Genomic DNA, 13,977 nt, shown 5'->3' on the forward strand with positions numbered 1-13,977 from the left:
TAACATTTTTTGTAAAATGTCTGAAAAACCTTTTGAAAGTCCAGATGAATCTATGGACGAGAATTTAGACGCTCCAGCTTCCTTAGAAGAGTGCCTCTCGAAGGCAAGTACCTTCAAATCAGCTGGAAATGAATTCTACAAACTTTCCAAATTCAAAGAAGCTTCTGAATCTTACAATGTATTTATTTCAATTAATTATTATATTATTATTAATTTTTCTTCAATTAATTATAGAATTAATTTTTAATGTAATTAATTAAAATTTTAGGATGGTATTACTTGGATAAAGAAGATGAATAATATTGAACCTCATAAGGAATTATTAAGTGTTCTTTATAGTAATTTGTGTGCCAGTTACCTTGAGCTTTTTGAGTATGGGAAGGCTAGAGAATCTGCCAACGAAGCTATAACAAATAATAAAAATAACGTCAAAGTATTAATTATTTCTACTCTTAGATAATTGAATTATATAATATATGTATAATTTATGGATTTAGGCTTATTATCGTAGAGCTCAAGCATTGTTTAATATTGGATCTTTTGAAGAAGCTCTTTCTGACTGTAACCATCTTCTTGAAATTGATAAATCTGATCCGAACGTCAATAATCTTCTTCGAAAGATTAATCTTAAATTAAAACAAGCCAATCAACAACAGAAAAAGGTACTCATTTCTCAAACTCAATTATAGTTTATTACAATGAGTTAATATTCTTATAGGCGTTTGGAGGATTATTTGATAAAGTTGGTGGATTATATGATGATAGGCAATTGGAAATGCAAAATAAAAAACAAACCAAATATGAAGAATACGTTAAAACACAAGAAGGTAAACGATTAGTAATTATAATTTGTAGGAAAAGGTGAAGAGAAAATGGATTATGAATCATGGGAAAAGTATGAACAGGAACAAGAGGCTAAAAAGGAATTAGAACGTAGTAAAAAAGCCAAAGAAGAAGGTTCTAAGAAAGTAGATGAAACGCCTGATTTGGATGAAGAAGATGAAAGAATCATTAATGAAACAAAGAAAATGGGTAAGTCAATAGTTTAATAATTTCTCTAGGCTATTGTTATTTCGGGAAAAAGAAAGATGATATCAATACCAATTTACAATCAAATCATACCATTACTCCACAACCAGTCAATACCAATTCTAACGTATAATCACACTAAAATTAGTTAATTACTTAACCTAAACTATCCAATTATGTTTACTTGTGATGTATTGATATTGTAGATGGAACAATCGAAAAGATCAATATCATCATGGAATTCACAAGGTACAACATATGAAGAGAAAGGCAAGTTGAAATAAATTAAATTAATGATTAGATATGACACAATGGTGTAAAAAAACACTTGAACATTATCTTCTACAATCAAATTACCAAAATGAACCAAAATCACAAGATAATTCACAAAATATCTTACAAATGTTCAATGAAGTATATTATTAATTAAGTTAATTAAGTTAATACTATTACTTATTTAATTGGTTAGTTAGTTGATTGGTTGTGAAGTAATTTGTTTGGTAGATAAATTTGGATTTGGATGGAAATGGATTAGCAAAGTTACAGAAGCTTGCAGGGATGATATATAAGAGTAGTGTAAAACCTTCATCAGTTGAAGCACTGGAAGGTGATGCACAAATAGCATTTATTAGGGGAACGAGACGTTACCTCTTCGATTTCAGCTGTAACATTAATCTGGACATAGAAATCGACACCGACTTTGAAAAAGAAGTAAAAACACAACTCTCCAAATACCAAGGTAATATATACTAATTAATATCCAACTGGGTAAATGTATTGTAGGAGTATTGGTATTGAAGGAAATATCAAGTGAACGTGAAAGTGGAAAGACTTGGACAGATTATATGAGTGTAAAGTACAAGTCAAACTTGAAACCAGAACATCAAGAACTTGTGAAGGATATGCTCAACAAGTTCAAAGAAAATGTTTCTCAAAAAATTGATCAATTTCTAACACATTATCAAACGCAGTAATATATTATACAATTATCAATATATATGTATATTGATTGATTGATGAAATGTGTAAAATATTAATAATATTAATTTGTGGAAATTGGGAAAAATATATTTGAAAATGAATTTTAATTATAAATTCGGGTGTAGTGTCGTGAAATATAAAAACGAGTATTTAAACAGTTACATCTCCATGAATTAATTTTATGGCATTTTAAATTTCTTTTTAAAATTTTAATTTATTTTTAATAACAATTGGGACTTGTTTAACATTTTAAACACTGACAGAGGAACATTTATAAAATCACACAAATGATAATTTTTTAGAAAAAATGGATTCTACAAGTTGTGCGAATAAAGATTCGTTCCGTGAAACCTCAAGAGTAAGCTCAAGGTCATTTTCTTACTCAAATTTAAACAACGCCTCTCTACAGCTTTTAAAGGCAGACTTTGTCGCCTACTCATTTCTGGCCCAGGGCAAGTACTTTAAGAGAATCTCACAACAAATTTCAAATACAACAACCCGTTCTAAACATGAATCTTCAACCAGTCGAACAGATTTTAATCCCAATTTAAACACACAAATCTCACACAATCTCACATCCAAATCTAATCCTGATGGTAAATCTAATTTTGATCTTAAATTTAATTTTGATACTAAATCCAAACTGGATCCTAAATATTACAAGTTAAGTCCTGGAGAGCTGAAAACAGAGTTTAAATTTTCAAAATCAAACTGGAAACGTTCCAGTTTAGGCTCAAGATTAACGTATTTGAATAGGAAATGTCATTTTAATGGAATCAGCTCTAAGAAGCACACGTATTTGTGTTTTTTTAGCGCATTAGACCTGCCGGTAAAGTCGGATCAGTTTGAAGAATTATTCTCACAGTTTGAGAACTACGTAATAAAGCTGTTTTCAGTACATCCAACACTGGGGTCCGAGAAAAGAGGAGGCTGCATAGACGAAGACGGCTCAATGATAGGCTCGATGCTTAATTACATCCGATCATACGAATGTTCGCTCCACCTGCTGTCACAGAAGCCGAGAAACTACTTTTACATTTCACTATTTCTCCTAATTGTTCTCCTGAGGAATATGCGACGGCTACTGCACCACTACAGACCCAATTCTACACTTTTGGAGTTAATTTTGATCCTAGTTGAGGGCATCTATTTGTGCCAAAACCATCTGCACAGCTTTTTTCACCGTACTAACGGGACTATTTTAAAGGGAGATTCATTTAAATTTGAACCGAGTGAGGGGAAACGTAACGATTTAGTGAATAAAGAGTTATTGAAGAGTTTCAATGAAAGTTGTAACAGATGTAGAAACTCAATTTATAACCTGTGTAAGGCAGAGTCGGCTAGATATTACGATGATTCTAAGCCTGAGTCAAAAAGTGATAAATGTGAAGATAATAAACAGGATACTGCGTTAAGGAGTGGAAATAGTACTTCAGGTCAACCGAATACGGGGCTAAGGAGTGAAAAATCTACGTCAGGTGAAGTGGATTTATCAGAATTTGAAACTGCTAGAGAAGATATTCCAACGTTTTATGACAATATTTCGTCCCTAACAACACGTTGTGAGAGTGTTGACAGTCGTTTACGGTACGAATTGGTCGAGATTTCTGAGCTTTCAGGCCTTAATTTGGTTCTAGACGAGAAGGTTTCAGAGTGGATTTCAGAGCTATGTAATTTGTCGAGTTTTTATTGTAAATTAGGTTCTGAGCCCATTTTACTCAGTAATCCGTTCCTTAAATTGACACTTAACTCTGACACCGTCTTGCCAAAAGTTTGCAAATTCTCATTTACAAATTTATCTTTTGACCGCATTTTGCACTTGAAACTGGTAGACTCGCTATTTTATTCTCAACTTTGCTCAAAATCACCTGAAATTTCTTTGAGGTCTTCTCAGTCCACGACATTGCTCAAGCCCAGGAAAAGCAGTTATAGCCGGTGGTCTGACGATGAGGTTAATTTGCTCATAAGGTCCATTAATCGGTATGGTACTGGGAACTGGTCCTTCATTGCTCGTGCTTACTTTTTGGGTAAAAAGTCTCCAATGCAGCTTAAGGACAAGTGGGCCAATTTGGTCCGTTACGGCCATGTGAAACAACTTGAACCGCCTAAAACCAAAACTCGAAATCTTAAAAAATGGACTCTAGCAAACGCTTAATATACTACAGATTTACTACTACATGTGTATAAAAGTATTAAATTGAAGAGTTTGATTTATTATTACAGTTAAATATTTGTATAAAATTTTAAGAGATTTGTTAATTAATTTTAGTTATTAATAAAAAAATTTTAGTGATAATTGGCTAAAATGTAATTTTTAACAGATTCTAGGAACTTGAGTTGATTGGTACAATTTTCATGGGAATCTATTTTTTGGAGTGAGAATTCGTTCAGATCATTGATTTTCAAATTCCATAAATCGTTTTTATTAATTTTTTCATCTTTACTTGACTTCGGTTTCCTCTTCTTTCCGTTTTCAAAAAGATTCCCGTTCTGTCTTCTATTTTCAGATTCTTCTATTAACTTGTACCTTTCTATTGAACTTGATAATATACTCAAAATCTCAGATTGACTCACCTCTTCTCCTCTACCTAGGATATTCATAATATATATTATGCACCACGTCCACACATTAAACTTAAAATGTGGCTTCGGCCATTAATAGCCACTGAGACAAATATGTCGGAATCATCTCACTCAACTCCAACTTCATATATCTACAACACCATTCAAACTGCAATATTATGTTGTAAAATAACTATTCTTAATTTGTGGTATGTAATAAATATGTTTATCTATTGTGTATGTAATTTTGGATTACTCTCGATATTTGGGGAATCTGCATGGTATAGTATTTCCTGATGGGTCATTGACTAGATGTTGTACTTTAACATTGTCGATTTTATTTTCAGAGTAGTTGACCCACTCAATTAGTCCCATGTAAACGAGTTCGAGAAAGACCCTCCTCAGTCCCTGAAAAATAAATTACATGTATAAAATGTACTATAGGGTTAGGAAGTGAGTTCCTTTCAGCTGGAAAGAATGCGACCATGTCCTGCAAGTCCTTAATAATTTCCAAAAGTGTTTGTGGGTAAACACCCTTCACATGAAGCCTTGACAATGATACAAGTATCAAATGCTGTGGAATACTCAAATTCTGAAATATCACTCTATCCTTCTTCAATTCCTATAAAATACATTCCTTACAACTTAATTAATAATAGATTACTTATATTAATTATTATATTAGGCTATGGAGTTGGAAATTACCTTTCTCATGGTAACGTGGACCAGACTTTTATTTTTTTCTCTTTTAATTTTAAATTCGAACTTCTTTAACATTAAAATTGATATACAAGCATCTATTGAGATATGATTCCTATCCTTTCCACACACGCTATCTTGTATCATCATACTCTAATCACACATAAGTGTTAATAATTATCTTAAATAATGGCGTTTGTATATATGAGATACCATTTTCTCTTTATCAGCCTTAACAATACAGTTTGGTAGTATTTTTTTTGATTCTCCAACGGAATCAAAGTACTCAGTAACGTCGTAGTCACTGAAGCAATAAACAGGCTCATATACGAATCGAGATTTAACTCTCTTCTCCATTCGGTCAATACAGTTAAGATCAGACGTGACAAAAACAATTGAGAAGGCAGTTCCTTTAATCTGAATGGAATCTGATAAAAAGTATAGTAGGCCTTGTCGACGGGAAACTGAGCCTACTGTCGAACTGCAGTCATAATTTCCCTTGGTAAAAATCTCAAACCCATCAATTACTATAATTATGTATCTGTTACTTCTTTTGAGGATTTTTAGGCAGTGCAGAATCCGACTCCTGATGTTAGACACTAACATATGCTTCTCTGCAGTTCTGTTTGAGCCTGCGACCAGCTCCAGTCTATTTAATAGTTCTCTCATGCACTTAATATCATCCACATGGTCATAGGCGTAAAGTTCGATCACGTGTGTCGACTGATCTTTGGATTTTTTTGACGCCAGGAGCACGTTAGAAAGTGCTTTCCTCACCAGGTACGTTTTTCCTGAGGAAGGTTGTCCTCTTACTAAAACTATCAAGTTTTCGGACGTTTCTATTGCTCTTTGAATTACTTCTGATAAGTGTTGGATTTTGTCCCGGATCCACTCGTCATCGTATGAGAGGTACGACAGTTTGGCCGTGTAATCATACAGTTTTGACCTTATTAAATTTTTAAATGTCTCCAACTCATACTCCATATCTCCAATTACTCATTATTTAATATAATTTTACAATAAAACACCATAACCTACACACCTTCCACTCAGAATTTTCATAAATTATATAAATGAATTTTCTAATAATATAAATGAACTTTCAAATAATAATTTAGCACCATATCAAATAATTATATAAAACAATTATAAAATAATTTAAATATATTATGGAGATTATAATCCGAAAATATCCGGGGTTCCTTCATCAACTGTCCCGTCGAGTTTCCTACTCCAATAAGTGCCCTAAAATTGAATTATTGTATTTGAAAATTACGTTATAAACCCAATTTGCCTGATGTGTAACAGGGTCGATAACTTTCATGAACCAGTATGGTTTATATGTTATATGATTATCCAAACGATCTTTTGCAACAGCTCTATACAATTATATTTATTGTTGTTGTTACCTTTGTTTATCTTCTAATCTCTTTTTTAATTCAGTAGCTTCTTCTACTCTACCTTCTTCGTATAATCTTTGGTCAGGTCTATATCTGGAGTCGGTTTTGGGCATTGATGCTCCTTTGGACTTATCATAATCTTCTGTGAGTTCATTTAATTGCATTGTGAGGTATCCGAATCCATAATAATCTTCGTTGTTACTTGGACGATCAAATGGTTTCCATACCTCTCTACGTGTGTTTGGAATAACATTTATATTCTCCCAATCTATATCATTAACAAATGCATCCCAAGCATCCGCTTCATTCTTATATCGATACTATAACATATTATCAAATAAATGGCTTACTTTGTTGAAGATTAATGAGCCATCATCGTTGAGTAATTTAGTTTTACTTTTTGATGAAGAGGAATAAACTTTTTCAATAAAAATATGTTTACTCCAGATTCCAGATATATAATAATGTTGTGTTCCAAATTTATCCAATACTAATCCTCTAACTTTATGTATTTCTTTATTAAACCTATAATATCATATATTATATATATATAGTTACCATCCTTTTTTGAGATATTGCATTACGGAGAAATCACCTCCAGTAACATTTCTTATAATCACGTATCCTACGGCTTCAATCCACATTTTTCCAAATATTAAATTATGCAAAATCATGTTACATCTCTGAAGGTTATACTTCTCGACTCCGGACGGAAGTTTCAAATCAACAACAAATGGTCCCATCAAATTAGCCTAAAAATTATTTATACAATCATCGGTATATAGTGATGTGTATGTAAATACTTCGATTGCTTTTCCAGTGAAGTTGATAACCATGTTTAGACTTCCAGAAGATTCAAACTTGTCATTAAAACAATGAAATGCTAGTATCGGTGGATGATGTGCTACCTAAAAACCCATTTATACCATTAATTAATTATATAATTAGATAGGTACTTGCTCAGCGAAATAATTGAAACCAGTATGTGAGATTTCATATGTTTCACCTAGTAATGGGTTGAATGGTTTATAGGATCTTCCAACGGCAGAGGAGTAGGGTGTGATGCTATAGACTGTTACATTTGCTAATCTATCAATTGGGTCTTCCATATCAGCTGCTTCATTGAGGATTTTGTAATATGTGAAATCCTCTGCTGCACGCTGTAGGTTTGACGTGGGTTCATTAAACACTATTGGCATCCTTATACGGGATAAATCCTTCCCTATAAAGTCCTTCAATATCGACCATACAGATACCTATATTCATTATATGGCAATGAAACATTAATATACAATTAAGAAACTAGAATAAATGAGGAAAACTAATCAGTGTAGAGACTTTATGGTCTAGGCGTGGTTTGGATAGAGTATTTCTACGTTTAATTTTAGCTCTATCAGAATCTGAGAAAGTTTTGAGTGTGAGCTTGGACATTGAAGACACAGTTGAGGCTGTTTCGTATGATTTTTGTTCTTTGGATTCAGATTTCTGTTGCTTTTCATCCGAGGTTTGGTCCTCGTCTGAAACCTTGGATTCGAAGGAGAAATTTTCTGAAATTGATTCGGCCTTTTCAGCCAGAAGAAGAGGTGTTGGATCGTGACAACCAGTTCCCAGTGTGAATTCGTGATAATCGAGCATTTTCGCACCCTTGTTCGGGTCGATTAGCTCTTCTGATGTATCAGAGTCCGCAATGGATTCTTCATGTAATTCCTGGGACTCTTTTGGTGCCAATTTCTCCTCTGAAACATATTGCTGTGTATCGAAGTGGTTCTGGTCAAGGTTCGAGGGCTCAGAGAACAAATTGTGTACGTTTGGAACTGGGACACTGAGTGGCTTTGTGCCGTCGAGTCCAAGGTTTTTCGATAAATAATACGATTCCTTATCGGATTTCGATTCGTAATACGGTTGTTTGGTGTCGGCTGTACTGAATTCCTCCTCGGAAAGGCGTTTGATTGAGCAGCAAAAATCTGAGAGAATGAGTCGGAACGTCTTCAGGTGCTTGAGCGACTCTGAGTCTGTTGTTGTCTCAAGTTCGTTAAGTATTTTGGAAGAAATGTGTTCAAAAGTCTCTGTGTTGTCCAATATGTAAGACAATGAAGTCTTTGACTCTCTTCCTGTTCTCGACTTCACAAAGATGTTTGATATGGATTCTGGCTTCTCTTCTCGGTTTGTTACAGTCTCAAATTCCTTCTTTATTACTTGTTTTCCACTTTCAGTAGATGGTAAAGTTTCACTCTCTGTTGGACGGGGAGTCTCCTCTTGATGTGCAGAACTTAGGAAACGTTCTCCTGGTTGTTTCTTCTGATTAGAATGTATTGATAGCTTTTGGGCTCTCTTGAATGACACGTACCACTTATGTTTTTCTAACGGTGTATCTGTTCTCAAACACAGCAAACAACTTCCCACTACTTCAATATCCAAACGTACTGGGTCGTCTAATCATCAATATTACCATATTATTATCTATTTATTCTAGTTTATATATATTGGAATTGTATATATAATTTTAATTGATTTTATTACCTGGGCATAAACGGATTTTACAATGAGATAATAAAAACGATTCTTTTACAACGCCGTCCTTTTCGATAGAATAGGATAAACAATCCGGTTCAAGCATAAAATATCTGCAAAATTTAGAAATGAAATTGAGAATTACCTTGGTCTCCAGCTACCAATAAAATTAGTCCATTTGTGTATCCAGCCTTCATGTATATACCTTTTCTTACTCGATGACATCGTAAATATATACAAAAGTCAATGATCTCGTACTACAGACCATCATACAAATGTCAACTCATAACAAATGACTGGTGTTGATTTAATTATGGACATATGGGAAAATACATATAAACGATCTGATGTTTGTTACTAATATGAATGGGGAGGCATTCCTTACTAATTTAAATTATTCCCTCTAACACCTTTTCTTATTTTCCTTTATTTCTATATCAAGATCTTTTATTTTTATATTAAAATTGATTTCTTGGGGTTTCAAATTATATTTATTTTTATCAACACATTCTCGACATTCCTACACAGCCCAGTTTTCAATTTCATTTACTTTGAAATTTTTATTACCTTTTCAAATTAATATAACAATTTATATAATTATTATATAAATAAAATAAACTTAATTTACACATTTGTTACTATACGAAATTAAAATATATAATAGACGATATGTAAAATAGTCGGAATGGAAATTTTATAATACATTATTGATCAGTGCTGAATTCTATACATTTACTCGTGTACCATACGTCTGAGTTATTTTCAAGGTGTGGCCTTGATAACTTGTTTACTGCATCTGATGACCCGTTCAAACTGTCTTTATTCACTAATATATAGGTCATTCCATTCAAAATGTTACTCCCATTTAAGGGCAAATATTCGTTAATTAAACATGTTGGATTCTCAGTATCCAACTTATTTATGCGAAGTGTATCGAAACTGCAGTTTGAGATTCTAAAAAGTGAGCCTGAATCCTTATCCGTCGACACCAATTCAAATTTAGAGTCATGAAAAATGGTTGTGGAGTGGAATTCTGGGAAATCAAAAAGAACATAAGATTCTTCTACAACTGAATCCTCATCTTCACTGACTGAACTTGACTTTCCAGTCACTTCCTTATTTAAGTTACACTTCTTTTTCATACATTAAACATATTTTATTTATGGATTAAAATTTTAATACATTTAAACTAATTAATATAAGGAAATATTTTATATATCATTGGTGTGACCCGATATATGATTTAATGTATAAATTTAAGCTAGATTTTGTTGTTAATTTAATTTTATAAATAAAGCATATGATTCTAAGTATTAAAATAAAATTGTCTTAATTTTATTCCAAAAATTTTCTTACACATAGATAAATGGTATTTCGCCATATCTATTCTCTATAAGGGCCAATTTCACCAAAAACATTGTTAATATATAAAATAAATGTTATTAATCATGTATTTATGTGTTTATTTAAATAGGTCAGTTTTTGATATAAGTTCCAGGCCGAGGCCAAATGAGTACAGAGAAAGAACTGCACTTAAGGAACACGACATAAAAAGGCAAAATAATTAAAATTATTTTTTCCTTATTAGAAATATAATTTTAAAATTTTAGAAGAGTAAAATAACAACGAAGATATAATTTATAGATTCCACACCAAATAAACACATTTCTTATTGTAATAGTCTATTAAAGGGATTTTATTATGTTACATTAAGATAACAATTGAATTTGAAAATTAGATAGAGGAATCCTATTAAATAGATAGAATTTTTATACCAACACAACAAATAACTGGAACAGCTTATTACACATAATAAGATATAGAATAAATTGAAGAAACATTTATTTAATAATTAAAATTAATTGAAATAATAAAACAAAGGAAATAATATAATTTTGATAGAAATTGTTATCATTTCTCAATAACCCCAATATTTTCATTGTAATTTTTAATAGATCTCAGATCGATTAGTATAATATTTAAACCTTTATTCATATCAAAGTAATTTTTATATCCGAAATTTAATTTCTTCTTCACATTCCTGATTTGTAATCATGCTAAACCAATATTTGAATTTTTTAACATTTAATTTGATGTTTTAGTGAAGATGAAAAATGAATTTTAGATATACATTTAACGTTTAAATTTTTAAATTTTTAATTTTTTAATTGGAATCCTATGAAACACAATCAATATGGGTGTTGTCCAATCGAATTTAAATAAAAGGGAAAAGAATTACATAGTTGAACATCTGAATTCTAATACTGTCTTAAAAGAAAAGGATAACATGAACCAAAACACTAAGAGGAAAGATGTCCCAGCCTCCAACAACAATTTTAAATTTTTCTCCAAAAATAGGTTTAATTTAAAGGCAAAAAATGATAAGCTTACAAAGAGAGCGCAACCAAACGATTCAAAAAGAACTGCAAACCTAAAGGAAACAACTAATTCAAGGTCAGGAAATACTAATAACGTGATTGAAAAGCCAGAAGAGTATTTTCCATTATTTCGCTGGACACCTTCCTCAGGTTTTGATGATGATTTGGTCTCGAGTTTTGAGAAACTAGTCTCAATTAAGAGTGTGAGCTTTGATGATACTTCAGTGGTATCGAGAAGGTCAGACAGATTCAAAACAATTACAAGAATGGGTTCGGATATCATTTCAAACTTAAAGAGAACACTAACGCCTTCAGTTTCAGAATGCCAAAACATCTCAGAACATCAATCTGCAACACAGACTCCAAAGAATGAGAAGTTGGAGCAGATGAGTCTTGATGCCTTTAGTTCTATAACTTCAAGTACAAACTACTCTGACGATGTTTCAATCAATAGTGAAACAGGCTCAACGAATGGACAACCGACGAGTTCACCACAAGCCATAATATTTACAGAGGAGAAACATGATATGGCACCTTCAAAACATGATCAAGTAGTTACGCACCAACAAAACGTGAATTTACGCCAGAGAGAAGAACAAATTTTACGTTACAGAGATGAAGTTATACACAAGAGAGAAGTGGAAATGAGTATCCATGAGCACAAAGTGACGTGTATTCCGCCATGTTTTAGGATAAACCCGAAGTCTGAGAAGGAATTAATTGAGAAGCCCAGTTACAACTCACTTTGTACCAAGTGTATGCACAAGGAAGATAAGATCCCGAAGGGCTTTAAGGGTATGATCCTTCAACTTCCCACCAGAGGAACAGAGGGGAAACCGCGTGAAAAATCTCCACTTTTAAACAGGTCGAAAATCATACCTCAAACAGCTCTAACAGACGGAACGAGTATCCACGACGTGTATGAAATTAAGTCTGAGAAACTAGGCAACGGCAGTTATGGAAATGTACTCAAAGGAGTCCACAAAGAAACAGGAGCCGTTCGAGCAATCAAAATCATACTCAAGTCCAAAATCGAAAATGCCATGAGAATGAAACGTGAAATACAAATAATGTACCAAAATACACATTTAAATTATTCTTACTATTGAGTTATAAAATATGAATAATTAAATTATTCTAAATATGAATTATTAAATTTGTATAGGAAAACATTGGATCATCCGAATATAATAAAGTTATTTGAAGTGTATGAGGACGCAGAGTGCTTGTATTTGGTAATGGAAATGTGTGTGGGAGGCGAGTTGTTTGACAGAATAGTAAGTACAAATGGATTCTCAGAGGCTTGCGCAGCATCGATCATGAGACAAGTCTTTTCAGCAATCGCCTACTGCCACAACAGGAATGTGTTGCACAGGGACCTGAAGCCTGAAAACATTCTGTACTTGAACAATAAACCCTCGTCGACGATCAAGATCATCGACTGGGGGTTCGCAACGAAGTGCTACCGAACCCACAAGTTCACTAGTCTGGTTGGAACACCTTATTATGTGGCTCCCGAGGTGTTACTGGGGAACTACGACAAGGCGTGTGACATCTGGAGCGCAGGCGTCATACTATTCATTTTGCTGGTTGGGTACCCTCCGTTTCACGGGAACAATAACACAGAAATCCTCAATAACGTTAAGCGTGGGACACTTAAGTTCGTAGAGAAGCACTGGAGCCACGTCTCAAAGTCAGCAATAGATCTCATCAAACGTTGCCTGCACTACATTCCCAAGAACAGAATCACAGCAGAGGAGGCACTCAACCACGAGTGGATTCTCAGAATCAGAACAATTCCACTGTCAGTTGAGCCTCACATCTCAAAGAGCCTGGCAAGACGGTTTAAGAAGTTCCTCAAGTACAACAAGATGAAACAAATGGCGCTAACATGCCTCGCCTATCACCTTAGTGATCGTGAACTCGCACCACTCACCAACGCTTTCGAGTCACTCGATAAGGACGGTGATGGCGTCCTCTCACTGGCCGAAGTCGCAAACGGACTCAAACACTCTAGACAATCCTCTTTCAACATCCAACAAATCGTCAAAGGAATCGATACAGATCAATCAGGAATCATAGGTATTTTAATTTTTAATTATATTATATATTAATATTAGAATATTAGAATATTAAATATTAAATATATTAATTGTATTAGAATATACCGAGTTTGTGGCGGCAGCAATAGATGCAAGATTATATAACCAGAAGGATTTTTTCAAGAGGGCGTTTAACATTTTTGACACTGACCGAGACGGAAAAATAACAAGGTAAGTGCAATGTTTCTGAGATTTTTTTAGGGAGGACATGTACCGCGTGTTCTCAACCGAGTCAATGTCTCCACAGATGACGCAGGAAATGGTCGAAGACATCCTGGAAGAGGTACTGAACACTAGACTCATTTATGCCTAGGT

At 33.3% G+C, this 13,977-nt stretch overlaps 7 protein-coding genes across 7 annotated transcripts; 3 read left to right on the forward strand and 4 right to left on the reverse strand.

The window, feature by feature from the left end:
- Positions 1 to 16: 16 nt before the first annotated feature.
- On the forward strand, positions 17 to 2,003 carry TA13000 (uncharacterized protein; the record flags this gene model as incomplete). Its single annotated transcript, XM_947219.1, has 10 exons — positions 17 to 178; positions 269 to 433; positions 498 to 662; positions 719 to 827; positions 862 to 1,032; positions 1,062 to 1,156; positions 1,236 to 1,278; positions 1,331 to 1,443; positions 1,534 to 1,768; positions 1,813 to 2,003. 10 exons carry the CDS (start codon positions 17 to 19, stop codon positions 2,001 to 2,003), a joined length of 1,449 nt encoding a protein of 482 aa, XP_952312.1.
- A 314-nt stretch (positions 2,004 to 2,317) lies between these two features.
- On the forward strand, positions 2,318 to 4,165 carry TA12995 (uncharacterized protein; the record flags this gene model as incomplete). The annotated part of the gene is made up of 1 exon (XM_947220.1): positions 2,318 to 4,165. The coding sequence occupies one exon, from the start codon at positions 2,318 to 2,320 to the stop codon at positions 4,163 to 4,165; it is 1,848 nt and encodes a 615-aa protein (XP_952313.1).
- Positions 4,166 to 4,296: 131 nt separating this feature from the next.
- TA12990 (uncharacterized protein) lies at positions 4,297 to 4,611 on the reverse strand (the record flags this gene model as incomplete). The annotated part of the gene is made up of 1 exon (XM_947221.1): positions 4,297 to 4,611. One exon carries the CDS (start codon positions 4,609 to 4,611, stop codon positions 4,297 to 4,299), a length of 315 nt encoding a protein of 104 aa, XP_952314.1.
- Positions 4,612 to 4,824: 213 nt separating this feature from the next.
- Positions 4,825 to 6,255, reverse strand: TA12985 (uncharacterized protein; the record flags this gene model as incomplete). Its single annotated transcript, XM_947222.1, has 4 exons — positions 4,825 to 4,980; positions 5,012 to 5,194; positions 5,278 to 5,424; positions 5,485 to 6,255. 4 exons carry the CDS (start codon positions 6,253 to 6,255, stop codon positions 4,825 to 4,827), a joined length of 1,257 nt encoding a protein of 418 aa, XP_952315.1.
- Positions 6,256 to 6,447: 192 nt separating this feature from the next.
- Positions 6,448 to 9,407, reverse strand: TA12980 (oxysterol binding protein-related protein 1, putative; the record flags this gene model as incomplete). The annotated part of the gene is made up of 10 exons (XM_947223.1): positions 6,448 to 6,516; positions 6,557 to 6,650; positions 6,681 to 6,991; positions 7,022 to 7,196; positions 7,230 to 7,423; positions 7,475 to 7,579; positions 7,628 to 7,893; positions 7,994 to 9,103; positions 9,192 to 9,295; positions 9,328 to 9,407. 10 exons carry the CDS (start codon positions 9,405 to 9,407, stop codon positions 6,448 to 6,450), a joined length of 2,508 nt encoding a protein of 835 aa, XP_952316.1.
- Positions 9,408 to 9,886: 479 nt separating this feature from the next.
- Positions 9,887 to 10,324, reverse strand: TA12975 (uncharacterized protein; the record flags this gene model as incomplete). The annotated part of the gene is made up of 1 exon (XM_947224.1): positions 9,887 to 10,324. One exon carries the CDS (start codon positions 10,322 to 10,324, stop codon positions 9,887 to 9,889), a length of 438 nt encoding a protein of 145 aa, XP_952317.1.
- A 1,052-nt stretch (positions 10,325 to 11,376) lies between these two features.
- TA12965 (calcium-dependent protein kinase, putative) lies at positions 11,377 to 13,975 on the forward strand (the record flags this gene model as incomplete). Its single annotated transcript, XM_947225.1, has 4 exons — positions 11,377 to 12,632; positions 12,726 to 13,642; positions 13,722 to 13,833; positions 13,864 to 13,975. 4 exons carry the CDS (start codon positions 11,377 to 11,379, stop codon positions 13,973 to 13,975), a joined length of 2,397 nt encoding a protein of 798 aa, XP_952318.1.
- Positions 13,976 to 13,977: the final 2 nt, after the last annotated feature.

Source organism: Theileria annulata, chromosome 2 (genome assembly GCF_000003225.4).
Source record: "Theileria annulata chromosome 2, complete sequence, *** SEQUENCING IN PROGRESS ***".
Lineage (NCBI taxonomy): Eukaryota > Apicomplexa > Aconoidasida > Piroplasmida > Theileriidae > Theileria > Theileria annulata.